The sequence below is a fragment of the Barbatula barbatula genome (assembly GCF_947034865.1).
Source record: "Barbatula barbatula genome assembly, chromosome: 23".
NCBI lineage: Eukaryota > Metazoa > Chordata > Actinopteri > Cypriniformes > Nemacheilidae > Barbatula > Barbatula barbatula.
In genome coordinates, this window is record NC_136786.1 from 15,250,059 (window position 1) to 15,277,525 (window position 27,467).

At 39.5% G+C, this 27,467-nt stretch overlaps 5 protein-coding genes and 1 long non-coding RNA gene across 6 annotated transcripts in view; 3 read left to right on the forward strand and 3 right to left on the reverse strand.

Moving 5' to 3' along the window:
• Window positions 1-1,191, forward strand: part of pola1 (polymerase (DNA directed), alpha 1) — a 40,348-nt gene extending 39,157 nt beyond the window's left edge. Inside the window, exon 37 of the mRNA XM_079487713.1 lies at window positions 274-1,191. Coding sequence (XP_079343839.1) covers window positions 274-413 — 140 coding nt within the window. The 3' untranslated portion in view covers window positions 414-1,191. The remainder of the gene's footprint in view (window positions 1-273) is intronic.
• A 3,718-nt stretch (window positions 1,192-4,909) lies between these two features.
• arxa (aristaless related homeobox a) lies at window positions 4,910-10,065 on the reverse strand (the record flags this gene model as incomplete). Its single annotated transcript, XM_079487653.1, has 5 exons — window positions 9,745-10,065; window positions 8,806-9,355; window positions 7,028-7,073; window positions 5,320-5,645; window positions 4,910-5,180 (listed from the first exon to the last, which is right to left on the reverse strand). The coding sequence occupies exons 1-5, from the start codon at window positions 9,926-9,928 to the stop codon at window positions 4,910-4,912; spliced, it is 1,377 nt and encodes a 458-aa protein (XP_079343779.1). The 5' UTR covers window positions 9,929-10,065.
• A 7,290-nt stretch (window positions 10,066-17,355) lies between these two features.
• LOC306911894 lies at window positions 17,356-18,791 on the forward strand. The gene is made up of 3 exons (XR_013788279.1): window positions 17,356-17,605; window positions 18,347-18,406; window positions 18,531-18,791. It is a non-coding gene; the product is annotated as an uncharacterized lncRNA (long non-coding RNA).
• A 225-nt stretch (window positions 18,792-19,016) lies between these two features.
• hgd (homogentisate 1,2-dioxygenase) lies at window positions 19,017-23,281 on the forward strand. The gene is made up of 14 exons (XM_079487690.1): window positions 19,017-19,193; window positions 19,943-20,014; window positions 20,084-20,172; window positions 20,251-20,356; window positions 20,434-20,493; window positions 20,582-20,673; window positions 20,772-20,806; window positions 20,887-20,966; window positions 21,112-21,211; window positions 21,287-21,411; window positions 22,321-22,425; window positions 22,504-22,630; window positions 22,711-22,892; window positions 22,976-23,281. The coding sequence occupies exons 1-14, from the start codon at window positions 19,179-19,181 to the stop codon at window positions 23,117-23,119; spliced, it is 1,332 nt and encodes a 443-aa protein (XP_079343816.1). The 5' UTR covers window positions 19,017-19,178; the 3' UTR covers window positions 23,120-23,281.
• Window positions 23,282-23,335: 54 nt separating this feature from the next.
• On the reverse strand, window positions 23,336-24,297 carry ndufb4 (NADH:ubiquinone oxidoreductase subunit B4). Its single transcript, XM_079447729.1, has 3 exons — window positions 24,082-24,297; window positions 23,608-23,754; window positions 23,336-23,476 (listed from the first exon to the last, which is right to left on the reverse strand). Exons 1-3 carry the CDS (start codon window positions 24,256-24,258, stop codon window positions 23,414-23,416), a joined length of 387 nt encoding a protein of 128 aa, XP_079303855.1. The 5' UTR covers window positions 24,259-24,297; the 3' UTR covers window positions 23,336-23,413.
• A 221-nt stretch (window positions 24,298-24,518) lies between these two features.
• On the reverse strand, window positions 24,519-26,777 carry cUnh11orf65 (chromosome Un C11orf65 homolog; the record flags this gene model as incomplete). The annotated part of the gene is made up of 8 exons (XM_079488006.1): window positions 24,519-24,695; window positions 24,798-24,965; window positions 25,579-25,712; window positions 25,887-26,099; window positions 26,179-26,232; window positions 26,318-26,410; window positions 26,529-26,652; window positions 26,737-26,777. 8 exons carry the CDS (start codon window positions 26,775-26,777, stop codon window positions 24,647-24,649), a joined length of 876 nt encoding a protein of 291 aa, XP_079344132.1. The 3' UTR covers window positions 24,519-24,646.
• Window positions 26,778-27,467: the final 690 nt, after the last annotated feature.

Here is a 27,467-nt window from a genome sequence, read left to right on the forward strand (position 1 = left end):
ATACTTGATAGACCTCTTCAAGTACGTGTCTGCGAGCATAGTTCGATATTATAACTGATCTTTTTTTGGATCAGTTTTGTCTTGTTATGGATCCACTTCAAGCCTGCTTTCTGCAAGTTCGTTGCGATGAATAAATCGTGTATAAAAATCTATTTGTGACCAAATGTGATATGGCGGTGAGCTACAGTACACAATTTTTCGTCACCATTTTCACAACGTTTTGTGTATGGCTCAGTTTGGTTATTTTAACGTGTTGTGCTTTTTTCTCCTCAGGGATGTTCAAGAATGGCTGGGAAAGAGAAAGGAAAGTGTACAAAATGCTGAAGGTTGTAACCGAGAGCCCCCTTGCCACCAGCGGATACTCGGAGGTCAACCTCGCCAAACTCTTCCAGGCTTTTACAACACTCAAATGATGACCAAAGAGAACTGGCGTGTTATAATATTTATGTCCAATCTATCCTGCTCTTCCCTTCCTGGTTTGGTCCTGTAGTCCCTCGTTTTCTTTGATCTTTTAGGCCGGTTGTAAATACACTTTGTGATTTTGTAATCTATGCTGTTTTCTAGCCTTTTCTTTATAATAATCTGTGGCACCGTTTTTGTGAATGCCTGATCGATGTGAGGTCAGAGGTGACAAACCAACAGTCAATCTGCATGTAATGACCAAATCTTTCCATGTTTGAGCACCTGTCTCTTGCAATAATCTGTGTTCTATTCTATTTAGCCTTTGTCCAGGTCTAATCGATGATGAATCTGTGGTAAAATGGCAGTGATAAGGGGCTAACTCCCCCACAGCCTAGCCCCCCACTTCTCGGTACCACTACACACAGGGTTTTTAGAGATAACAATCAGGAGTAATGACAGGCAAGTTCATGGGGGGCTCGTAGCCATTTGATGGGGTCTTAGATCAGTAATGACTCCCCTACTACCCCCTTCATTTTTAACGGAGCAGCAATTAGCCAATGATACAGAGGTAGTCAGTGATATGCCGAGTTTTGAACGATTTAACTATTGTTTGAACACTTCTCAGCTGGTTTGTTATATATTCAAACTTGCTTCTATGTGTCAGTGCCTGAAAGCTGAAGGTTCCTCACTAACCTCACAATGTTTTTGCCTGTGTGTTTTGCATTGAATGTCCATTCTCTTAATTGTTTTTGATACGAGAACTCAATAAAATAATTTCATAAGATGTTCATTTTTTACTCTTTGATTTTTTCACTAGGCTGAAGGGAGAAATTACATTTACACATTTGAAGAGGGCGAGTTAACTTCTCCAAATGGAAGGCTCCATTTTCAAGACCTGGAGAATGGAAAGGCAAGAGTGTGTGAAAGCGAGGAGATTAGTCCACTTAAATCGAGTCTGTTTTAAGAATGCGGTGCTCCACTCGCTCATTCCATGTGTTTATAATGACAGTCAGGCGATGTCTTAAACCATTTCATCAGATGTCAATTTCCATAAATGCCCTGCTTGAAAAAATCGCCTTAAACGCCTGCGACTAATGGCACCGACCTTGGAGAGTGCAGCAACACTTAAGAGGTACTTTCTGTCCGCAGCATGACAGACAGCATTTTGTGCTTTGTGGGCCTTTGCTGGCAACGTATTAAAATATATAGACCTGTATATAATTTCTCCTTAACATCTACCTCCAGTTTGGTATGATACTTAACTGATGCAGGTAGACCCTTAATGTTATACCGTCACGATTAAGTCATTGCATGATCGGAGCCTTTCAATATAAGACATTCCTTTAACCGTGAACGCGCGTTGTCGTGCCGGCCTAGGCTGTTTTCAAACCGGGCCACTCAATACAGACGAGGCTTTGCATTCATTTACCCCACTAAGCTAATAAGAATGATTCGTTTTTGTTATGCTAAGCTTTATTGCCTGTCTTTTTGACCAGAATGGTGGTGTTGAGCAAAGCGGTGGACAAGGTTCCCTTTGATGAGGGAATTAGTGCTCTATTCTTTCTCTATTATTCATGGCATCGCGGAATATGTAAGTACCCGTGGGTGTCAAAAGGAAAGCCGGCCCTATTGCAAAGTGCTCCTCTTGTTTCCGTGAATAGCAGGCTATGAGATGATAAACCGCTTAATACACTGGACTAATTGGATGAGGGTAAAAGAGACGGAGGAATTAAGGCACACCAAAAGGGGATGGGGTTCCAGTGGCCCGCCATTCAGCCCCTTTCACCGGGATTTCTCTTACTCCGCGCATCCAATGGGAGACGAGAGGCTCATCAAAGCGCCTTTAGTGCTCTCGCCTATACCCCCGGTGTATCGAGATGTGTCGGGATGGAGAGACGCGATTATTCGCCGCACGAACCGAACAACTAAAATCATGCGTGTGAATTTTTAACCACGTATAGTTTGGTCGGTTTGTCGTGTGCGCTTTTTATCCGTGCGTAATGAGTTCAAACGGGTGTTTTCGGCGCTCTCGAGTTTGCATGGGCAGCGAATTATGTATACACTCTCTTAGCAAATAAAGAGGCAAATTTGGCCTTCACAAAGCCCGTTTTTCATTCACGAATTGTAAGAAAAGAGTTAGAGAGAGAGTCGCCCTGGGCACTTCAGGTCAACGCCTCTACAATTGTGCCGAGAATTCCCCAGATATTACGAGCAAATTGGTTTGCGATTCATTAATAATGTTCACAATAAGATTAAGGTATTCGGGAAAATCTCATAAAAATCCCAAGAAGTGGGCTGTTCGCTCCAGTGGTCGCTGTACAAGTAGAGAAGAAAGCCCATGCACCTCACATGGAGGTACGGCACTGGAGAGAAAATTGGTTTTCTTTTGCTTAATGCTCCTTTGAACATATTCTGCGCATGGCATTCCAACATGTTTAATATGGACCTGTTGCAAGGGGGTCCTTAACGCGCGAAGAATTTGCAACGATCCCCCCTCACCTCCCTACCCGGCTTCATTTCGCTCCTTTTCCATCTTCACTGATCCCGCTTGTTTGTGGCGTCATAATGAAACGGATTAGCGCGTGTAAAACAAGGACATCTTTTCAACGCGGCGCGCGAGAAAAGAGAAAATTAATCCTGGAGGTAATTTCACGCGATTTGGTTCGACACCATGCGGGTCAAATGGGGGAAAATGACTTGGTTTGAATGGGGCGCATTGATTGCGGTAATGGCATCGCTTCTCGCGTGAGAGCCAACGGAGAGGGATTTGCAGAATTAAATGAGGAATCCGAAAGAAAGACTTTTTGATAAACTGGTTGTTACTTCATTAATGAGAAAGGGACTTCGGGGAGTTGGGTATTTACAGATGTTGCGTCCAATTTTGCGTCCAATGGTTTGTTAACAGACACATGAAATAGCCGAGTAATTGAAAGCAGACGATTTTTTGCGAGAGGCGGATTTTGCCCCTTACTAACAATGTTTTACTTATGTTTAATATGAATTTTGTTATTAATTTTAGGCCTTCGTTTATTTTCAGCTCATGCTAAAAATATTATACCACAATTACAAAACTGTTTTGCCAACTTCATTTTGTGATTCCATTACACTCACTAAATAGCCGTGTTAATGGATTCATGTTTAAGTGACCACTTTAAATAGTTTCTTATTAGGAACTCCGGACTCCCACTTGAATAATTGGCCATTTAAGACATAATTTGCTACATAATAAAAATGCATCAGATGTGCTTCGTTTAGTCTTTTCGCTTGAAGGGTTGTTGGTCATCAGCTAAGCTTATGTTGACGAATTTTTAGTGGTAGGAAGCGAAAAAAAGTTGCTTTGATCAATTCTTCTAAATGAACGCTCACAAGGCATGATCACCAAAATAAATGTCTGTTATTGAATATCTTAATATTTAGTTACAGCTTTGTGTAGAACATAAAACATGCATATTTACATGTTACAATTTTAAAGAATAACAATTAATATGTTTTGGTTAAAGTTTTCAAGAAGCTTTCTCGAAATGAACAGCTGAATAATTTGTCTGTTGGCTTTACCTTTGAAAATGCATTTTCAATTGGTATTATATGTTTTTTTTAAATAATAGGCCTACAGGAGGTATAAGTTTCACCAGTTTATTTTATTCTGTCTTAACTGGTCTCTGCGCGCGACAGGGAAACTCGCCGAATAGCAAAACTTCCCGGCCTGCACTTCAAGCTCTCTACCGGGTAGACATAAATAATCTAAAAATCTAAAATCTTCAAAACAAACGAACAGAGGATGAATCTACTCGAAACCATTCCTACAGTACTACACATGTTTCGAAATAAACTATTATTTAGTTGTAATTTCTCCCCCCTTTCATTGTTTTTTTAAACAGAGCTGTATATACAAGATAACCATAACAGATCAGTAAACAAGCTAAAGTTTAAAATGTTCACATTTTTCATCCTTTCAAACAACCGATTTCTTTTTTCATTATTTTCACCTAAATATCATATTAAACATAAGAATTTCAAAACAAAAAGTAAAGCTGAATCATCAGGAATTTGATTTGCTAATATTGAGGCCAACAATGAGTGAATGCATGTGGATTCAGGATTAGTAAAAGTCAGTTTCGGGTTCGCAGGTTGTGGCAGTTCCCTTTGGCATATTGACTCATCTCTGCTTCAGCGCTGAAAGAAGACTAGGAAGAGATCATGAGTTCTGTGTGTATTGCAGTGTAGCTCCAATGATGCTTCTCTGTGTAAATTTATCACACTTCCTCCTGACCCGAGAAACTGGACTACCTAACTAGCCCTATTCCTACATTACACTCAAAACTCATGAGTATTAAGGGCTTTAAAAAGGTTTTGCATGTGAATTTTGGTGATGGTGTCCATTGGGAGGTGCTGTGAAAATGAGGTGACTCCAGAGTCGGAAGGGTCTCCAGTGTGCTAGTGCTATATGAATTTGGTCGTGCTTTTAGTCGAGATGGTTTCTTAAACATCTTGTTTTTAAGGAGAAGGATCAGCAGACTTCCTTCCCTGCAGTACTGGATGGCAGAATGTTAAGCTGGGTCAACTGGGCCGAATGTTCCTTTGCTTTTAGACGCAGAGCTGCGATGCTGGATGCCCTGCGGTCAGCAGCCGTGGAGGAGGAGGAGGAGGAGGAGGAGGAGGAAGAAGGTTCTGAAAGGGTTGCCGGTGGCTGCACCGGACTCTCCACTGGCAGTGCAGTTTGGCGCAGAAGGGCTGCGGCTGTGGAAGCACTGGTGAGAGGACCCATACTTGAGAAGAGTCTGAAGAGTGGAGAGAGAGTTTCTGTGATACTGTGCACTTTTAGTTCACTATCACACAGGCCAAGGGTAAAATATATTTATATTTTAAATTTAATAAATAAAATATTTGACCTGTATAGTAATAGCAAGTTGTTTTTACCTCCCAAAAGTGGGACCGATAAAGGCTGGATGCCTGAACATTGCTGTTCCCAGGAAGGTTCCTAATCCGAGGGGTGTGGCAGGTGAAAGGGCGGAGCCATTGGGGGGCGGGGCCAGACCTGGGAATGCAGCAGCGGCTGCAGCTGCAGCGGTCCATGCTGATTCCAGAGCAGGGTGAGGGTGAGGTGGGAAAGGCCCTCCTTCCAGGTAGTGACTCAGGGGGTGAGCGGCCGCCAGTGACCCGGGAAAAGTAAGGCCCGCTGGGTGAGCCTGGACGCCCGCTTTTTCACGTTTCCTCCACTTTGCCCTTCGGTTTTGAAACCAAACCTAAGAATTGGGACAACAGCCTCATTAAAAGGAAGGCATTTTGGATTTCAACTGTTCATATTAAAATTCTGGGGGATGCTTATAAGTATTGCTTCTGTGAAGTGTTTTAAAAAAGTTGGCATTGAGAAGTTGAAAACTGTCTCTTTGCATTTCTGAAACACCCATTAATATTCCAATCTGCATGGTCGTTTAAGCATGAGCTTGTCGCTTCATGTGCAATATTTGCTTCGCTTTAATGAAGTGACAAATAGGCTGGAAGTCAATGGTAATTACATGGCCCTAAACTTACGGTCTGTTACCCTAACTTTGCTAATTAAAATCTAGTTCGGAGGAACCAAAAACAGGGTGGAGCGTTGTAATTAACAGCAGTGTTAACAAAAGATGTCGAACTAACAGCTGAACAGCATCCAATAACAATTAATGCACTTTAAATTAAATTCCTCTAAATGTAAGTTGCCTCAAAAGGGTATTTAACTTTCCCACGACCCCTCCTATCCAGCGACACTGCGCCAGGTTTTACCATAGGAACAGGACCTGCACACCAGGGCTAATAATGAAGTAAAGTGTCAACAGAAGATCCAACAGGCACCTTGGCCCCTCAAAGCTGTTTTGCATTACACGGCCCCCATGGGGAATTTATTAGCTTTATCACCTCCTGATCGTGCCTGTTAAGTGATTTGTTCTCCCACATCTCCAAATTGACATCTGTTGTTTTACACAGGCAATAACCCTAGTAGCTTTCTCTTGTTTGCACTGTCTCTTTGGTTATAAGAGTTGGGCTTGAACATGCGAGCCACGCTTTGAATAGAGAAAGGAGGGGTGGCAAACACCCTTAATAGTCTCTCACTCGTTCCAAGTGCAAAGCATCGGATCAATGCCGGTCTATTGCAATCACAAAATGGGAAATCAAATAGCATTATCCCCCCACCCCTCCCTCTCCCCCTCGCCGGCGATGAGAATTCAAACACCATTTTCTCCCTGGAATAGCAGTGTTTGCTCTCTCGCTAAGTGCGCTTTTATGAATCAGGGGCGTCTGTGTAATTGCCGCTAAAATGTTCGCTCTATTGTGTATAATAACTTTCGATAACAGGAAAGACCTAACCGTGACGCGCAGGGTCATTTAACCAACTTTACGATTATCACTTTAAAATGAAATTAAATGTAGACCATTAGGTATATTGTCTTAACGTCTATAAGCAAGCAAATTTGGAGAATTCGTATGCCCACATCAATTGGATAATCTTTACCTTCAAAATATTGACAGGCTGCCATATGTATCCGTTTGTATGCATATTTACTGTTATTTAAATTACTTTTAAATAAAACAAATTCGTATTATATTTTTCAGAGAAAGGTCGCAAAAGTCGGCTACAGGCACTTACTTGTACGCGAGCTTCCGTCAGATCCAGTCTCATCGCCAGCTCCTCTCTGAAACAGAAAATAATAGATTACCAAAATGTGAGCAAGACTTTTTTCCACACACAGTAAGGAAACAATTTAGCCTGAATCGTCAAGAACCAGTGAAAGCAATTTGGTGCTGATGAGAATCGAACTTATAACTTGTACATTTTTCATAATGGGTCGCTTCTTTGGGCGAGGCTTTAGTGCACTGTAACTACATAATGATGGAAATAATGGCATCCAGACTATTATATGACAATTGAGCATTTACTGAAAATATACCTGGCTAAATTTAGGACAATTGTCTGTCTCTGGAATGAGCCACATCAATATAAACATCGATATTTCATGATCAACACCGACATTGTTGGTTAAAGAAAAACGGTTTTCGTATACATTTGTGTGTTATAATGGTCTGTTATTAGGTAGACCGATGTTTGTCAGATAAGTTATTTTTATTTTATTTAATAGTTGTATGCCATATTGATTTTGTGTCTTTCAGACATTTGTAAGGCACAGAAATGATTACACGAGCTCAATATACCTTAACAATGTTTTCAATGTTTATCAACAAGTGCATAAGTAATTGTTTAGCAGTGTTCTTTTATTATTTTTCAACTAAATAAAATTCTATATGCATAGCAGAAATACGCATTATGTTTTATTTTAAGCCTCGCTATTTCTGTAGTTATAACATTTTATTATACACACGGAGTTTCTCTGTTCCACTCGTTCATGGGCGGTTGTAAAAATAAATATGCATTTTCAGCTCACAATGGATCAACCCGAAACGGCTTTACAAAAATAAAAAGATATTTAATGATATCGGCTAATTATTTCCTTGTACATTCTGGCCCTTATAAAAGCCCTTATATTTCCTTTGATGGTTAAAAATGCCTATATCATTAACTTACAAAGTCACCAGCTGTATTATATATCTAGAATAATGTTGAGCATCAATCTAAAAAAATTGGACAGAGCGGGGCATAAAACGAGTGTTTATGCATTTAAATGAGTATTGAATGTTGTGATATCTATTGCACCGAATCTGTGCAGTTTTGTTGCTGGAATGCATCGAAACCTCCTCAGAAAATACGTAAATATATGAATAAATGTATCTTTAATATATAAATATAAATCAACAATTTTCTATATGCAGGTTTATGTATTGAATTGTACTGAATTTCAGGCTTATTTTTAAAAGCATTTTAAATCTATTTTGGACTTTAATTATTTTTTTACAAATGGTTTATTTACGAAAATTGTATTTTATAGCCTTACATACACAGCATTAAATATAGGCCTACTTAACTGTCAATTTGTAAATGTAAGGTATTTAAATATATTTACTAGTAATGTGATAATTGAATTAGTAATTTTGCGTTAAATGTTTTACAAAATTCATTAACATTTCTATGTGTAAATAGATTATTAATTAATATTACATATGGGGTATATGGGGTACTTAGATCTTAAATCGTAGATATCCAAAATGCTATATAGAATGGTGTTTTAATATTTAGTTTAAATTTGTGCTTTTTGCGGTATATAACAAAAATAATATAACATTTCTATAAAAACAATATACATAATATATATGTGTGTAAAATAATAGTGTATACTATTGATATTTTGAAGAATACTGTTCTGAGACATGCACTGTCAGTTTTTTCCCCACAGTTTTCAACAACAACTTTAGAAACCTATATGGCCACCACCACAATTTGATACAAAACCCTGTATATTCTGCGGTATATACCTGGTGAACACATCAGGGTAGTGTGTTTTCTGGAAGGCCCTCTCCAGTTCCTCCAGCTGATAGCTGGTGAAGGTAGTCCTGTATCTTCTCTGCTTTCGTTTAAGCATCCCTTCTTCCGAGTCGCTGCCGGCAGACAGACACACACTGTCCTCTCCATCTTTTACATCCCCATCGTTGTGCATGCTCTCTTCCTCCTTAGGAGACAGACTGGCGTCTCCGCACACCTCGTCTTTGACAACATCCTCTTCAAACTTCAGAGTGCTGAGTTCAACCAGCTCCCGGGCTGTGTGCTCGGGGCTCTGGCCTTCATCTGCCTGGCTGAAGGACGCATTTTCCCTATACGACTTGCTGCGGCTGATGCTAACTTGTGGTGCCTGGCTGATTTTGAGACTTTCACAGGCTTGGTCCAGCAATCTTTCCCTTTCACCCTTCTCTAGGTGCTCGTGAAACCCCCTCCCGGCGTCTAGGTACTTCCCTCCAGGGCCGTAGAGCCGGCGCAGTTTGGGTGGCAGGTGCATGTCCGAATCGAAAGAGTTCTCTTTAGAGGTAACTAGAAACAAAAACGAAGGAACTCAATATTACAGTTATAAAACATATTTTTAATCCAACTAAGCTCTATGAGCAAAACATTAAAGGCACGCCTTCAAAACTATATGCCAGGCACTTAAATAATACACGATATTCAGCATTTCAAAACCAGCATGTCTATTTTTATTTGATTCGTCCTGACATTACACCGCGAGAGCTCAAAACTTTCATGACTTTATCTTCACACCCCAACTGCACTCCAAGGGAGTGTTGCTTCTGAGAATGACACTATTTCCGTACGCATGTCCAACTATACTGGAAAGTGCGCATTAAATCATTTAACTCCATGCCATCTTTGCTAAAACGGGTCAAATGAATAAATATACCGCTAAAGCGTCAGTAAAAACTTACCTTCAGTTGACTGGTCGTGGTCCGCTCTGACGGTTGCTGCCAAACTTTGCGCTCCCAGTTGTCTGACTTTGCACGGGCTTCTTCTGCCCAGTATACTGTCTATGCAGTACGAGGAAAGCACGGTGGGCGACTTGCTTTTACATTCACTTCGGTCGCGGCTGTCGTCGTCGTATTGACTACTCATATTTGTTTCGCCAAAGGGTTTGCTCGTGTCGGTGACTGGTTCTCTCTCGCACTATATCTGAAATGTCTCTCTTGCCTATCTCAGCCTGGCCGCTAATGCCATATGCACCGATCCGCAGTAGCTCCGCACTCCATTCTGTTGCATTGACGTGTAACGCAAATCTGATTGGCTCCCAAGGGAACAAGGGGGATCTTTATATATTTTTCTATTAAAGTTAAACGGTATGAACTGAGCGAATCTTATAATGGATTACTTAGGCTACCGGATGAACACCTCCGCATTTAGATTAAAATGAGATAAAATAGACTAAATATATTTTTGAAAAATACAACCTCTGAATATAAATCTACTGATCATCCTTGGAGTATAAAAACCCTTTAGGAGAACAATTTTATGAATACTAGTAAACGACTTTTCTGAGTGGACCTTGTTGAATTTTATGAATGAACGAAATGATTAATAACGAAATGTAATATTAATAATAAATGTTATTTTAGTAGATATTTAGGGTGCTTAGTTGGCATTGATATTAATGCTGTTTTTCTGAAAATTCTTTAACGAGAGTCAGTTTAAAATCCACAAAGATATATAAGGCTATACATATTCATCTATACATTTATCTGAGAATCGTCTTAAAAATGCATTTTACTCTTTCAATGCTCTTCATGCCATACCAATATCACATTTTATAAAGGAAAGACACAAGCCATTTATTTGAATCATGGTCAGACTCACATACGCCTGGTCATCTAGTGCGTACACACATATACACACACCTAGTCTAATTGCTTGTCCTCTCAGAGTGAAGCGATCAGATAGCTATAGATGATTGACTTAAAAAGTGAGGGTGGTGGTAATAGGCCGATGAGAGCCTACTGCAGGCAACTGGACTCCAGCAAACTGGAGAGACAGATTGAGAATGTAATTTTAAATGAAAGTCTATTTAACCTGCAGCGGATGGCATGACCCTAACCACCGCTCAGACCCATCAATGTTAAAAGAATAATTTTCACAATTCAATCTCAAACTTGCAACTGAGCTGCAAATTATTCTCTCTTTGTAAATTACACTTTGTAGTGGTACCAAGACCAGGCACCTGAACATATGTGGAACAGTGTGTGTGTGCATATGGACCTATTTGTAAAGGTTTAAATAACGTATACATGTTTGAACTGCGCAATAACTGGGTTTAACTGCAACACTCTTCATAAACAACAATAAATATACGTGGAAAATAATTCGAACAGGGGCTTTCGCCTTCTTGCCAATTACGACAAATTATTTCTTTCCTGAAACTTCAGCACCAACCACGAGCAGATCAACAGAACACAATAATGACAATAATAACAATATAAGACGTTTTTCCTCGCTCCAAACAGCCGCGTAATGCAGACGGGTATTTAAAGTCGCTATGTAATTTGGGGGCACAATTTGATTCATTTATACGCGCTCTGTTATTAACCCAAGAAAAGAAATGTCAGGGACTATTACCGCCAGCAGGACATCCGCGCTTTGTTTAAATGCACTAATTACACGCACGCATTTGAAAAAAATGCGCAATTTTCCCAGATTCAGTCCCGAGTCTATTTAGCGCTCTACGTGCGGGCAAGCAAGCTGTTAGTGGGTGCCAGTCAGTTTCACGCTCCTCTATTACCCGATACCACAGTGTGTCATATTTTCACAACAGCCTAACTTGATAATTTCTACAATCGTCTTCTGTTTTGCAGGGTTTACATGGCTGTTGGGTTTTGGCTAGGCGCACGCAAACCACTCCTGTTCCGACAACGAGAAGCTTTTCTGAAACTGTAAGTAACAGTAGGTGACACCTTACATCGTTACACCAGTCAACAGCTGCGTTTTGGTGCGTGTCTAAATCTCTTCTGTAGGCTTCACCACTCCCGTGTTTTCAAGCAGCGCCATCTCCTGGTGTTAACAACAGCTATCCAAAAGACGTGCGTAAAGTTAAACCAAACGAGCACAGCAGCATGCAAGATGTTAAAACATTTATGGACAATGTTTCCTTAATTCTCATTTTAGTGATTTATATCTATCCATCTATCTATTCGTCTATTTCCGTTTCAATCGATTCACATCGTATTACCTCAGACCACATTAAAAACCATACTGCAAATTCGAATTAGCTGCAAATTCAGATGATGAATTAGTTGGTTAGGGTTGTATGGTTGTCGGGTTCAGTGTTGAATACAGAAGCCACGTTCATGACAGTGGTGCTCCAGAGGTGGCGTGTCTTCGTTCCTGTTGCTGTGACTTAATTGGATGCTGCTCTGCTTGAAAGGGCGAACAAAAAGACGTGCTCTCAGACGCGCGCGTAAGCAAAGTTAATTAGTGGTTATTAACACCACGCATAATGAGAGCGCGAGGGAGTCAATTTAATGACTTTGTTAGCTTAAGTTTGGAATGACAGTCGATGATCGGAACAACAATAGCAAACCAGAACGCAACGATCATCTGTAATTTTCAACAGTAATACGCACTAATAAAAACAAAAGGACTCTAATTTCGTTCAGCTGACTCGATAATTTGAATTTATTCAAAAAGAGGGAGAGAGAAGGAGGAAGAGGAAAGACAACTCAAACATTTTAACCAAAAATTATCCTGTCCCTTAAGACACAAATGACTAGGATTACAATTGTTTTATTGCTTGGGGCCAAATCATTGTTTGTTTGGTTGTGTTCCAGAAAGATGCTCGTGTGCTGATTGAAAGCTCTCACTTCAAGAATTAGGAGCTGTGGCTATTGTCAAACATTTGCACATTTGCGTGTCTACAGACGCTCAGGCATGGCGATCCAAAACCACATTTATTAACATCAGTTATTCGGTGTTAAACTTATTTCAAGCTTCATTGGACCAGATTTTGTGGAATTTGTGAATTGTGTGAGGGGGAAATTGTGACTGTTATCCATGTAGTGGACAGCATGGCGAGGTCTGACTATAGACATGAGAGGATGAAGTGATAACACTGGTAAATTATTTCAGTATTGAAACATGGAACAGAATTGAGTCTGCCACAATAAAATGTCCATTATGCAGCTGACTCAAGTGTAGATCGTCTGTTTGCTTTCTCTATCTCTAAAGGGCCCATTGTCACAATTGACCTAAAAGCAGATAGAAAACACGAACCAAAGACATGGTCAAGAAATTAATTTTATTTAATCTAACGATTTAATTGATTTAATCCTGCTTGGTTCTGGATGTGCTCCCAATTATATGATTGTTTTTTAGGCTTTTTATGGCTCGTATATGGATGCTTGCGAACTGAGAAGTGTTAATACATGTGTGGATGTAAAAAAGCAAGAAATCCTATCTTGATGTGGACTAGAATAAATGTTTTTCACTTTAAAATCTGTCTTAACATTCACACGAATATTTGTATATAACTGCATTAAGACATTTCTGGTTATTGTTATTTTGTGTGCTTCCTTCATTCAATACTTTCCAGTAGTTAGAATTCTGTCTATTTAAATGTAAAAGTTTCTTTCTCTTATTTTTGAATGACTAAACCGAAAAAGGACGACTTATGTTTTTAAATTATTTTCCTACTATAAATCATTCGACTGCTGCTGTCTGGCCTCATTTGGAAGTTTTATTAAAGTTTATATCTATTTTTGCGCATCGTTTCAAGACAGTATGTCATTTTTTTGTAGATTATGGGAGATAGTGAGGTCTCCTCCGCATTCTCATCGATTTGTGGAACGTGAAGCGTGGAATGGATTCTTTAATAACGCATTCGGGTGAAAGGTCACAAATATGAGTTGGAACAATTTTGCGTCTGCTCTCTTATTATCGTTTAGGCCTGAAGAGGAGCAAGGAGCCGCCGCTGGACATTTGATTTCGGTATTTTGGTTGTAAAGAGGGTTCGTGCGCGCTGATGATCTAAAGAGGCGCTCTTGCCCTTTATTGATTGCTTCTTGGAAAGAATATGAATGTCTAAATTCAAGAATGACAATACTTTATTAAGTTAATCAAAGTAATACATGCAAATTATTCTTCTTCTCCCAGGAGCTTATCAAAACCTCTCCCCTTGAGTTTGAAGAAGTCCATTTATTCAGTTAGCGTCGATAACGCGCGCAAATATCGCCATGCAAATGAAAGTTGATTAGAGGAAATTAGGGACTTCGCTGCTATCTGACCTTGTCTGAGTTTTATGTAAATTTTGAAAAACGATACAAGGAAAAAAATGACATTTAGACATTCGTATAAAAGAAGCAATCAAGAGATTTTCATTGGAAGGAAAATAATTTCCGTGTCTTTCGCTGAGCCCAAGAATATCACAGGAGGGAGACGGAAGGAAGAAAAAATATTTGACACAACTGAAACGTAATAAACTTAAATCTTATTCGGGCAGGAGCATTTGTTTATAAATATATTTCAGGTGTCAAATAGAGGGTCTCCATATATGTGTAGGCTAACTATTTTTCTGGTTTTAAGATTATGAATATGTATACACTAAAATAGATGATAGTAGCCTATACGTAGAACGTACGTCCACTTCTGTAACAAGTAAATTGTTTTGTTTTCAGTGATCAACCCCAATCACGCTGTATTGGTTCTGGTGACATCTAGTGGACCTTTAAAGCATCATTCGTCATTTAAAACCAAACTGCTGTTGACCCAAAACTTAAATGATTGACATTCATTCTGTGTTGCCCAGGAGATGTTGATAGAGCACAAACGTAATGTCTCAGCGTATTGTTAATGAGGTCTGTGGATACTCATAAGGGATAATCCCCAGCAGTTCATCTGAGACTTCATCTCAAATGAAATTAGCTTCCTGCCTAGTGCTGAGATGGTTTCTCTGGTGTTCAGCTGTGACGGTAATGGCCGCTGTGACAGCTCTCCTTCTGTTCAGTCCAGTTTCTGCCTCCGCACGAGGCCAGTTATTCTATTCCCCTCTTTCTTTTTCTCCTTCAGGATGCAAGCTCCCATAGTTATGTTTGTTTTGCTTCCCTGTAGCTAGCAGATTGGAAGTCATCAAGGGTGGCTGACAGAGATAAAAGGGGATATTTTAGTTTGTTTGTGCTCTACCGACTGTATGTGTGGAAAATAAATTTTGTAGACCATATTCGGAGAGGGCTGAAGATTTTATGTGAATGCATCGGAGGGCATCATTAGGGGAAGCTGCCATGCTACCCAAGCTCTCCAGACCAATTTGGTGGGAGACACAAAAACGTTTTGATCCCGGGTTGCAGCTCTGAACGGCACGATGGGGTGCCAAGTGAAGCCATGCAATCTATATTGGATTTCTTACCTCTCCATTTCTAGGTGCTCGGAGTCCCCGTGGTTGGGAAGTAGTAGCAGTAAATTCACTCTGTATCTCGGGTCATGGCGGACTCTCACCCCTGCAGGAACTTTACAGGGTCAAAAAGTGACAGTGGACACGCGTCTGTCTCTCTCCTTTGCTCTCTCACCAACAGACACAAACCATATGTGCTTCCTTCCCATTTGACGCCACACTAGCAAAGCTTTGAATAATACATTTACTGCATGTGTGTCGGCCTTAGAGAATCAATCAGATGTTACCTGAATCCCTGCTGGCGTTTGATATTAGGTCAGCTGACACGTGCTAAGCTATCTCACATCATCTAAACCGTTAAGCCGGTGAGCGCTTTCTTATGTCAGTTATGTTACACTTAATGCATTGGTATAAAAGTGCATTTTAGTGCAAATTCTTCCACGCATCCAAACACACATACAGAAGCATTTCCACATAATTCCTTAAATAAATTCCCTGAGCAACCGGCAGCAACAACTGCCAATGAGATTTTCAAGTAATTATGCTTCCGCATGTTTTTCCCCCCTCCTTTCTAAAAAAAATCTTTATAACTAAGAGATTCGAAAGCAATTTTCTCTGTGGGAAGAGAATGTAATTTGCTATTCAGTGACATTCTGATGTGTAAAAAAGGCAGGAGCTGGTGGTAAAAGGTATCTCTAAAGTCTGTGTACAGTGCATTAATGGGCATAACCGAAGGAGGAGGGGACGGATGTCAGGCAGGGCACCGTTTAACGACTCCAGAATAATCCCTTACTCATTAGCGAAGGCTCTGAGGATGCACCAGGGCTTGAACTGGTAAAGCGTGGCATGCCGCTACAGTCTTTATCTTCATATTAAACCATTTGCATAACATTACAGCCGATGGAGAGAAACTCAACAAGGCCAGTTGCTCTTCATTTTAAAAGGGTGTTCTTCTGGGTGTCGCAGCAATTCTACTCAGCAGTGAGTGGAACTGCTATTGGTGCAAATGCGGTAGAAAGAGATCAAGACACAATATTTGGCATGAATAAAGAGGCTTGTTAAGCATATGTATCATGTAATTGGTACATTTCAATGCTGAGAGAATGGTCTCTTTTTAAAGACTCTGGCTTGTGTCACCTTTGCTAGTTTCAGGATTTACAGATAGCATCGTGTGATTGTAAAGCACCAAATTGGTAGGAGACTGATTTCAAGCCCATCAACATGTAGTTTCGTCCAGGGGGAAGAACATCAAGGCTGTATTATAGAAAATGCCTTTGCTCATCTGTGCACCTATCATGAGGTATTTTGTCTCTCCATTGCCCGTGGAAGAGCGCAGCTTACTTTAAGAAGAGGAGAGGTAGAGAGAGGGGCGTGGCGAAATTAAAATCAGTCATTTTTCCCCCGAGGAGCAGATCAATTTCCGCAGACTGGGTCGAGATATTTTCCGGCATTAGTCTTTCTCGTCTTGAGCACAGCACCTAAACGGCCTGCCAGCGGGAGTCTCCGCACAGCTGCACGCTTCACTAGAGAACAGTTACTTCTGCCGCTCTGACTTTATTTGCGCCTCGCCACGAGAATTGCCATAATTTACCCCACCAACACATCACCTCCCCAGAAGACGAGAGAAAGAGAAATAGTTTGCGGAATGAAAGAGGCAAATTGGTTCGACGTGATATTGTTTTCTGTTTTTTATCACGCCTATTCATTTTCTCAGAAATAAATGCGCAATTGGACCGGTGCCCAAGTTCAGTCTCATACTGTGGAACCTTACAACCACAAACCAACATAATGGCTTGGCCTACCGCTTATGTTTAAATTATGAAAAACAGCAAACGCATTTGAACGGGGTTGGCTTCGGTGCATTGTGCATGCAAGGCATAGATTTGTATTCTTTACGCATTGTTAAGTTAGCATCATTACGCAAGCAGCTACAGTTTACTGCAGGCCTTACCAAATATTTGTATTTATTGAAGTAAAATTACAGCTACCCGCTATACTAGGCTATCCCAAATGAACTTTAATACAAATTAATCCGAATAAAGGAGGCCTCTCTTGGACCTATGAACTTGGCCAAAGTGGCATTTGCTGTTCTCGTGCCAGGCAGGCCCGTCGCGACAAGGCAAGCAAACCAAGCAATTGCTTGGGGCCCCGAGCTGGCCGGGGGCCCCGAGCTGGCCTGGGGCCCAAAGACAACAACTGGTTAAGAATAAAATGCAACGACAAACTGAGCGCCCCTTTGACAGTCAATGCAGTAAAGTGCAATGACACTTTTATTGGGATCCCCCTCAAGGGGCCCCTTTCGTGATCTCTGCTGCCGGCAAAAACAAAACCTCCGTCGGCAGTCATGAAGCGGAATTATGCTTCAGGATCCCAAAAAAGAAAGAAGAGAAAGGAAGAGGAGGATAAGAATAAACAAGATAGTGGTAAGTGATAAATTACACTGGATAAAATAGCTCTTCTTGTCTTGGTGTCATTTTGCAGCAGGTAGGCTTGCAAAAATATGTTAGCTAACGTTACCTGTAACCTGCCTGACGGCAAATGCTGCTTGTAACGAACAGTTAGTGCAACTTCGGACGGAATATGGTTACATACTACTGTAATATGTTTTTTAACGGGATAAGGAAGATGCAGATCTGTTCCAGAATCACTGTTTATCGTATTTAATGACATGACATTGCTATAGCTTTGTAATAGGTTTTGATGAAAGTGGCATAACGTTAGCATGCTATACTAACTATTCCACCGTGATGATCTATTTACCAAATGGGGGGGTTAGGAAAACCACACAATAAATTCCGTGCATCAAACATTAGCTTGGGATGTTTTTAAGCATTAGTAACCCTTAACAAAGTGTTAGGAATATCTGGTCGTCTATCTATGTAATGTTTATAGATATTTTAAAATGGTTTCTTAAAGGTTTACAAAAAATGTTTAATCATTACCCGATACCTAATATATTATATGATAGATATAATGTGTGTTACAATAAACTGTTAATTTACAGCACTACTAATAATTAGTAAACATATAATTATAATTTCATTGTTTGTTAACTGTTTGCTAACAGTTAAATGACAGTAAACTAAAGATTAATTAACTATCAATTTACCATCTATTAATGATTGTTATTATTAAGTGTTACCATCTTTTCTTTCTCCCTCAAGGTGCTTTGCTTAAATTTCTCAGCCCTCAGGCTCTTCCTAAGGAGACCTCCACTGATGAAGGTAGAGTGAATTTCTCTCACTGAGCTGAGCTGTTAATAGTGACCTCTTTCAATATGCTAACAGTGAAATGGTAAAACGTACTTCACAGGTAATTTCAGATTTTTTTTTTCAATTATTTTCCCAGCTACACCATCAACTTCATCCTCAACATCAGATGCATCACTTCTCAGTGCTGATGTTTCCTCTATAGCACAAGGTACCACCACAAGCTCTAGAATTACAGCTGATATCCTGCACAGCCCAGAGTTTAAACTGATAAGTGTGTGCTGTCATATTGTTAGAAAAACAACAGTGCAAATCACTATTGAATTCCCACCAAACTGTGTAAATACCAGTCACTTTAGCCCATGGATATTTCAGAATGTTTATGCAACAGCAGTTTATGCACTGTAAACCTTTTTTATTTATATAAAGTGTGGTTGAACTTAAACTTTATGGCTATGCTGTGGTTCCTGTAGGCTTTGCGTGTGTGCGGGCGGGGCGGGGGTTTGGGGGGGCCTCCATGTCCATTTTGCTTGGGGCCCCCAAATTCCTTCAAACGGCCCTGGTGCCAGGGTCATCATTTGTACACGCCCGTAAACATCAACCCTCTCCTCCCCTCCTGAACTTTGCCCAAATCTCTTTACGTCACGTGTCTGCGTATAATTAAAACCATATTGAGAAAAACGTAAATACGACCCAAGTTCCTCCCTCGGTCTTCTGCAGGAAGAGAGCGCTCGGTACGATCGGTCGTTTTGAAGTTTAAACAGACTCCATCAATATACACCGTACAATGACTGGTCTAAAGGTAAGTGTGCTTTTGGACTGCATAGACGAATGCTTGCCTAAAATGAAACTAGGTATAATATAAGGTCATATTAGGTATTGTCATGTTACATGTCTAATGGTTAATTCGGTCCAGATGTGAAGCGCCTTTTCAAGTCTTAAATCGAAAGAAATCCTAACGCATGTTGATATACTTATTTTTCATTCAACTTATTACAAGTTCGTTCACTTGTGAAAACCGTGCTTTGTTATTACTTCTTGCATTATAAAGAATGCTGAAAACCGAACCTCTGTGATGAAAAACTGGGGGGCGTTTCATATTAGCCAATCAGATCGCCGGATTGAGCAGCTGCCCAGATGAGCTTGATCTTTGCTCAGAAGTACACGCAGCTTCTCAACTTCAACAGATCGCTCAAAATTGTATCCGATAGTCCCATTATTGTCATGTATTCGGGTGATATCTGATCTGTTCCAGTTACACTTAGATTTAATAGCCTAAATGATGCAATCTCAATTTGGGGGCTTTGTTGAGGGGGTGTAAACATATGTACACATGCAGACGCACGATGACTAAGCGCATTTGTTGGATTGTTGCCCACTCATAGTGATACTGAGATGGTCATGAGTGGCAGTTTAGTGTTTTGCTGTTTCCTTTGTCTTTCTTTGCTTGTTAACATTGCTTAAACCATTATACGATGAAATTACACTTAACCATTTACAAGTTAATACTGAAATACAATATTATGGATATAATTTTTGTCCGCGTTTTAGTACATGAGTGGTTTTGGCAATGAGTTCGCCTCTGAGGACCCCCGCTGTCCGGGATCTTTACCTGAGGGACAGGTATACCAAAACCTGTATTAATTAAAACAAATTATCATTTATAAATGCTGAATTTAGATTTTTTTTAAGAACAATCCACAAGTGTGTCCATATGGCCTCTATGCTGAGCAACTGTCTGGATCTGCCTTCACTTGCCCACGGTCCACCAATAAAAGAAGGTAGGCAAAATGTGTTAAGAAAAATGTTGAATTTGTCAAATCCAAGTCAAATCAACGGGAAACGTATGGTTTTTCTAGCTGGCTGTATCGCATTTTACCTTCTGTGCGTCACAAGCCCTTCACTGCAATGAGCTGTGAAGATCTTACAGAGAACTGGAATGAAGTGGAGCCTGACCCCAACCAGGTAACGTATGAATATCATACAAAACTAAAGGCTATTGTTTCAGATGAACAATTAACATGATTGTACGTTTTCGACAGCTTCGGTGGAAACCGTTTAACATCCCCAAAACATCTGAAAAAAGGGTGGATTTCATATCGGTAAGTTTACTTGTACTTACTGTATGAATTGTGATTGATTGCTGTCTGCGTAAATAATATTGCTGCTTGTCATTGGTTTGATTTTTAGGGTCTGCATACGCTGTGTGGAGCTGGAGATTCGAAATCTCGTAATGGCCTCGCCATCCTCATCTACACCTGTAACACATCAATGACCGACAAGTCAGTTTGATTTGAGTGCAAACCACTGATTTTATTACCATTTGCTATTTAGTATGCATCACTTTTGAAATAGTAAGAACAGATGGTTTATTTCATAGGTGTTTCCAAAATGCAGATGGTGACTTTCTTATTGGTAAGATTATTTTTCCATTTATTCTGAATTAATTGATCTTCTTGATTATTCTGTTGTATCTGATAAAACCTGTTTTTCAGTTCCTCAACAAGGTGAAATCCTAATTACTACAGAATTTGGAAAGCTGATGGTGGAGCCCAATGAGATTTGTGTCGTTCAGGTGTTTTGCTGATGTTCCTGTATCACTCAAGTTACTTTGATATTTAACCATTAGTTATATTCATTCTTATAAACAATATAAAAATGTAAACCAACCACTGCCCTGCGGTTTTATTCTCTTAAGTCTTGCACTTTTTGTTTTCCAGCAAGGGATGCGTTTCAGTGTGGATGTGTTTGGAGAGACCAGGGGATACATTCTGGAGGTCTTTGGAGCGCATTTTGAACTCCCAGATTTGGGTCCAATTGGTGCGTTTTGGGATATGATACAAGTCTAATTCAATAGTTTTTTTAAAAATGACAATTTATTCGGTGATATTTCAGGGGCTAATGGACTTGCTAACCCCAGGGACTTCCAAACGCCTTCGGCTTGGTATGAGGATCGCACTGTGGCCACCGGTTACACCATTGTCAACAAGTACCAGGGCAAGTTCTTCTCCTGTCAACAGGTACATAAAAACCTTCAGTGTCAACTATACCACAAAATGACCAGTTGTTACATTTAGAAATCTATGTATTAGTTTGGCACTAAACTTGTTTCCGTACCTGTTTGTGTCCTGTTGAGTGAATAATTGGATAAGATGTCAGAGGAAAATAAGACTTAAAACATATGAGCATCACAAGCAACACTTTGAAAAGGCGCTGTTACTTGTTAAAAGACATCTGTGTCTTGCTCTCTTCACACCGTCTGCGTGGTCCCAAATTGAGAAGATCTATATATTGAAGGAGATGGTACAGCCTTATCCTGATGTTTTTGTCCTCCAGCTGAGTGCTTAAATTGCTCAATCAACTTATTATTTGCTTGACTGGGAAAATATGTTTGTGTTTTGTGTGTACACGTGTTATTTCTTCATCTTAATCGAGTCTGGTAGAGTTATCCTTGAGGCCTTTAATGTTTGTGAGGAGATTACAAACCTGTGGGGTCCCAGAAGCCCCAGGGTGCTTGAATTGTGTCTTTGTGAGTATGAATGTAACTGTAAAAACAGTAATGTTTGTGTGTAAAGTTGTGACTGATGCGTGTGTTTGTGCGAGGGGGTGGGTTGGAACAACTGGGGGATCATGAGGGTCGGGACAGCAGGCAGTCTCTGCTGTAATGAATTATATTGATTTTGCAGCAAGCATTCAAAATCTCGTTGCTGCCATATTATCAACTGATGTCTTTATAAAATTGGAGATTTTAACAAGTACTGGAAAAGAAAATTAATTTTAAATGTTGTATTGAGGATATTGAATAGACATCTTAGTGTTTTGAGTTTGACTTATTACTATTGATTGTTTATTCCAAATCTATAGCAATTTATACATTGTGAAATACCCATACTCAATTGTTTTCATAATACACTTTCTTGTTCCAACAGGATTTTTCGCCATTTAATGTAGTGGCATGGCACGGAAACTACACACCGTACAAATACAACCTGGAGAATTTCATGGTTATCAACTGTGTAGCATTTGATCATGCAGTGAGTGTTTTTCCGTTTGGCTTACATTTGATACTTTTCGTGTACTGCGAATCAACATTTCCTAACATTTGATTTCAGGATCCATCGATTTTCACTGTACTGACAGCAAAGTCCACAAGACCAGGTGTTGCCATCGCAGATTTTGTCATCTTTCCCCCTCGCTGGGGTGTGGCTGACCATACCTTTCGCCCCCCTTATTACCACAGTAAGTACATGTCCTTGAACAGGCTTCTCTTGAAACCAAGTCAAGAGTTGCTAAAGAGCGACCTCTGTCTGTGCTAAAAGGGAACTGCATGAGTGAGTTCATGGGATTGATCAAGGGTCACTATGAAGCAAAGGAAGAGGGTTTCCAACCTGGAGGAGGCAGTCTGCACAGCATAATGACCCCTCATGGGCCTGATGTTGACTGTTTTGAGAAGAACAGCACAGTTGTTCTGAAACCAGAGAGAGTTGCAGGGGGCACTATGGTAACGTTTATACTATATTTAATGCATCACGACACATGAATTTTAAGCATACATTTTCCTAATCTATCCTCTGTCTCTCACAGGCATTCATGTTTGAGTCATCCTTCAGTATGGCTGTGACTAAATGGGGACTTGAAACATGTCAACGTTTGGATAAGAATTATTACAAATGTTGGGATAGCTTAGTGAGTCACTTCAATCCAAAATGGAAACCAAGCAGCAAATAAAAAAGGTTGATCACTTTCAGTGTCACAAGATATAAATCTGTGAAAATGAATCAGTTCTTAATAGAAAGAAATGAGAAATGTTTAGTTAAACAGAAAAATATCGATCTACAAGTGTTACAATGAAAGATGCTGTTGGAATATAACCAAATAAATCATATTACCAAACATAACAGACTGGGTTCCCTTTCTTCAGTAATGACATGAACAGAGAATTTTCAACGATAAAGTATTTTATTATTATCTAATAATTACAAGTACTTTGATTACAATAAACAGTCAAACAACAATTTGCTCTCAAGATGTCAGCCTATAGGGACGTTCCAAGTTTCCTGCCTTTATTTTGGCCTCTCTTTTGTCCTGGAAAAAGACAAATCGCATTGAAATAACTTTGACTTGCAATATAAGAATTGTGGATGAAAAACGAATCAGTGCAAGAAATGAGAATTAGCACACTGTGACATGAATCAGAAGTTTAAAATGTGTCTCACCCTGTCTGTCTTAAACACAAAGTACAAAACAAAGAGGGGTACGACTCCAAACAAGCCACCCAGCAATGACGTTTTAGGAGTCGGTCTAAAGTTGGGGTACACGTTGTTGGTACGTGCAAATGTCCAGCGCGTAAGAGCAGGATCCTCCTACAAATAAAAACACACGGAACATGGTCTTGACGTTATTATGTTGCTGCAGATACAAGTTTATCAACATTTTTAATATCGCGATTTAACACCTAATAGCGGTACATGCGACCCAAAACAATCCGCCAGCAATAACACTGAAGGTCACTCGAGCACTGGCTCGGTATTTAACAAAGCGACTTTCTTAAACAGACATTTTAACCAAATTACACATTTTAAATGACAAGCTAATACAACGCACTGAGAGGAAATACGGCGCGCACTGCAATTATTGCTTTACGCAATCCAATGGATTTGAAAGTGTCATCCGTATAACATCTCTCTTACGATCAGCTCTTTCCGATGAGGATTGTTGAGTTGCAGCACATACTGCCTCTTCAGTCGAGCCCTCAGAGCAGCTCTATCCTCCTCAGCCCGTCTGTAATCGTGTGAAAGATTAAAATATTCGGCCGGATCTAATGTTTTTGGCGTTGAAGCCAAAGGAGCACCTTTGTAGTCCGCCATGTTTGCGAACTGCGACCAGCACGTCCAGTCAAGACGGAGACATCTGATTGGCTATGTGTGCTGTACAGGAGTCTCGCGATATTTCAGAACGTCATCAGAGATCCGACTTTTCGTCGCACGTGCGTCTTTCGGTTAATGATTAATTAAATTCCACAAAAAACAGATTAATTTAATATTGTCAAAAACAAAAAACAGGAAACCAAACACTCGTAAACCTTTTATTAAAAAAGTTTTATTGAAGAACAAAGAAAACGCACTTCCACGGGGAACAGGGAGAGGAGTCAATGCCCGTCCCACCCAGCAGATGGCGATATAATGCCACAAAACACCGTTTATACAATAATTGACAGCTTTTCCAAAGCACCATTAAAATGGTCTTACGTTTTTTCTATATGCAACACTTGCTGGTCCCCAAATCCATCCATTCATTGATATACCTAAAAATAGATTGATTTGAAATACCCTTACTTTAGTTAGATGATTTTGACTTTATTATATTTGAGGTCAAATGTGTGTTAAAAATTAAATAGTATAATTACTCATTAAAATTGAGAGCGTTGGTCCATGCAAGCAAATCATCTACCTCCTGCTCTGTAACGGAATCTGGTTCAATGTGTTCCAGTGAATCCATCATTCTCTGTGTAGATTTCTGCATCAACAACGCTGTTTCACTGTCTGGAGTAGCTTGCAGGAGTCCTACTGCATACCTATGAACCGGTAATAGAGAATGTGCAAACTGTTATCACATATGAGGAAAGAAAACTGAATTTTAAGTATACATTGAAGAAAATAAATATACCCTGTGTATATACATTATTAGGGATGTAACAATATCAAAATCTCACTGTACGATAAAACCTCTGTGTATGAAGTCCATGGTACAATATTTATTGCAATATTGTGAAATGACAAATGATGGCTGGTTGGAAACGTGCCATAAGCATTCTATTTTCTTTATCCTCTAATCGTACCTGTTGCTTAGAGGTATGAGTTATAGTATGATATGGGTCAAATGACCAGAAATCCCTTGTATAAAATAAAATAATTCCACCAGATGAGCCTTGACAAAGGTAATATTTTCAAACATTCTCTATAGGCCTGGAAGACCAATCGTTTCATACAGTCATGTGACAACGCTAATATTCAGACAATTTTGCTATTGCGATCACAGGTATCGATAATATTGTTACATCCCTATACATTATCATTACAAAGTTTGGATTTTTTAAAATTTGTGTTATTCCATAGTTTTGATGAGTGTACAATTATGCTAAAATGTGGAAAGAATCAGGTGAGCCTTAACTTTACACGTACACATACATTTTTCTCATCCATTCAATCTTTCTAATCTTCTTTTTTCTTGCAACATCTTGTTGCCGAATTATTTTGCAGTAATGGAATTCCATCTTCTTGCAGTTGGTGTCCTGAGCGATTGGGTCTTTGAACGCCGAAATCTTTTGAAGAGAAAAAATATTGTGAGACTCAGAAATACAGTATAATGCTCAGTTAAGCAACAATGTTTAAATAGGCTAATGGTATAAAGTGCTACAAATGGCTAAAAGGTCCAATATATCAAATTCATGAGCTCAGTGGATTGATATCTACAGTGTCCATAGTGGAGATTTTACCCTGCAAGACAAAATTCTCCAGCCATTATTCTCCACCCGCTGGTACCACCCAGAGTGATCATCCGCACAGATCATCAGTTGGCCATTATGGATCGGTCCTGGCACAAGTTTCTTTTGCTGTGCACGTGTGTAATCCTTAGGGCTGGAGGCACACATGTCCACTACTGGTGCACGGGTGTAGATTTTGTAGTAGATATTTGGGGGATAGGAAGTCTGGACAGTTTTATTCATATTTAATATTTGTTTTTAACTTTTTGTTATAAATATGAAAAATATGAACACCATCACTTACTCCCCCTAGTCTGAAACGGACGAGGGCCCTTGAAGCAGCGTCTAAAATGGTAGCCTGAAACAAAACATTTACATTGTTTTGGTAAACAGAAAACATCTCAGTTAGGATTGACATCTGCACATGAGCTACTGTACCTCACCTCCACAGGGTTAATAAATCTAAGAAACAGACGTGGGTCTCCTTCATTATGGAAGTTCACAAGTTTCTTGAGGTGCTTGAAAACAGCTGTATCCTAGACATGCAGAAACAGGTATGTACAACTAGCTTTTTAATCATTCTAAAGCCATTTAATAAGTTACCGTTATGGAGAAAATTACTGAAATGTAACACCAGTTACTGTGATCACTAACAACATGTATCCTCCATGCTCGCTGGATGATTCTCGCTGCTTTGCTGTACAAAGGTTTTTGCTTTGGGACAAGAATTTCATTGCTCTCTGAAGCTCTTTCCACAGCTAAAGTGTAGGTTTGATGCCTGAAGGAGAAAAATATGATTGACAGTTTTCTATTGCTTCACTTATTTAGAAACGAGTCTATTACATTTAACAGTGTCTTATACCTGTCGCAAGAGTATGTGTTTTCAATCATTTTCTTGCTCATGCTTGTATATGCTGCAAGAAGCCAAGAAAATGTTGACTTTTGTTTACTTTGAACATTTCAATAACCTCAAAATTTTATCATTTGTTTAACTACACATTTATCCCGTATAGACTATATCCAAGAATATAATATTTTTTTAAATAACTTTTTCAAGAAATGGAAAAATGACTTACCCACAATTTTCTTTTATTGCCTTCAGGGATTCAGTCATAAATTTGACAGTAAAGAGATTTTCGTAATCCTCAAGAAACTAGGCCTATGTTTGAAAATAAATGTAAATATTATGTAAAGGTTTCTAATAAGCACAACATTTGTATAAAATGTAATCATTCAATAATTCTGGTAACAGAATTAATTTTAATGTTAATTTTGCAGGTCAACCCAGATATTATTGAAAGTGTTTCTCTCCTGTTTGCATTTTTATGACAGTGCTTGCTATACAAATAAAATCCGTCATCTAGTAAACGTTAAAAACACATTTGAACTGCATATCTCAAAGATATCAAACATGTTATCAAATAACGTCAACTTTGGTGAAGCAAATTATAAAAGACAAATGTTATCAGAATGACCTCATTCCTCGATCGGGCGGGTGACTGCACTGCACGCCAACAGCCGTTACTGGAGCAACAAGAAAACACTGGTACAACACAATCCTAGGAACAGGTGAGCAGATTTCAATGGTAGCCT

Excerpts from the sequence above, each read along its gene's own strand:
- hgd (XM_079487690.1), top strand. Across the intron at positions 20,173-20,250 it reads CGGTCCACCAATAAAAGAAG|CTGGCTGTATCGCATTTTAC; the intron begins GTAGGCAAAATG and ends TGGTTTTTCTAG. Across the intron at positions 20,807-20,886 it reads AGATGGTGACTTTCTTATTG|TTCCTCAACAAGGTGAAATC; the intron begins GTAAGATTATTT and ends CCTGTTTTTCAG.
- ndufb4 (XM_079447729.1), bottom strand. The coding sequence starts at position 24,258 with ATGGCGGACTACAAAGGTGCTCCTTTGGCTTCAACGCCAAAAACATTA. Across the intron at positions 23,755-24,081 it reads CTCATCGGAAAGAGCTGATC|GAGGATCCTGCTCTTACGCG; the intron begins GTAAGAGAGATG and ends TTTTATTTGTAG. Across the intron at positions 23,477-23,607 it reads TTGTGTTTAAGACAGACAGG|GACAAAAGAGAGGCCAAAAT; the intron begins GTGAGACACATT and ends GTCTTTTTCCAG.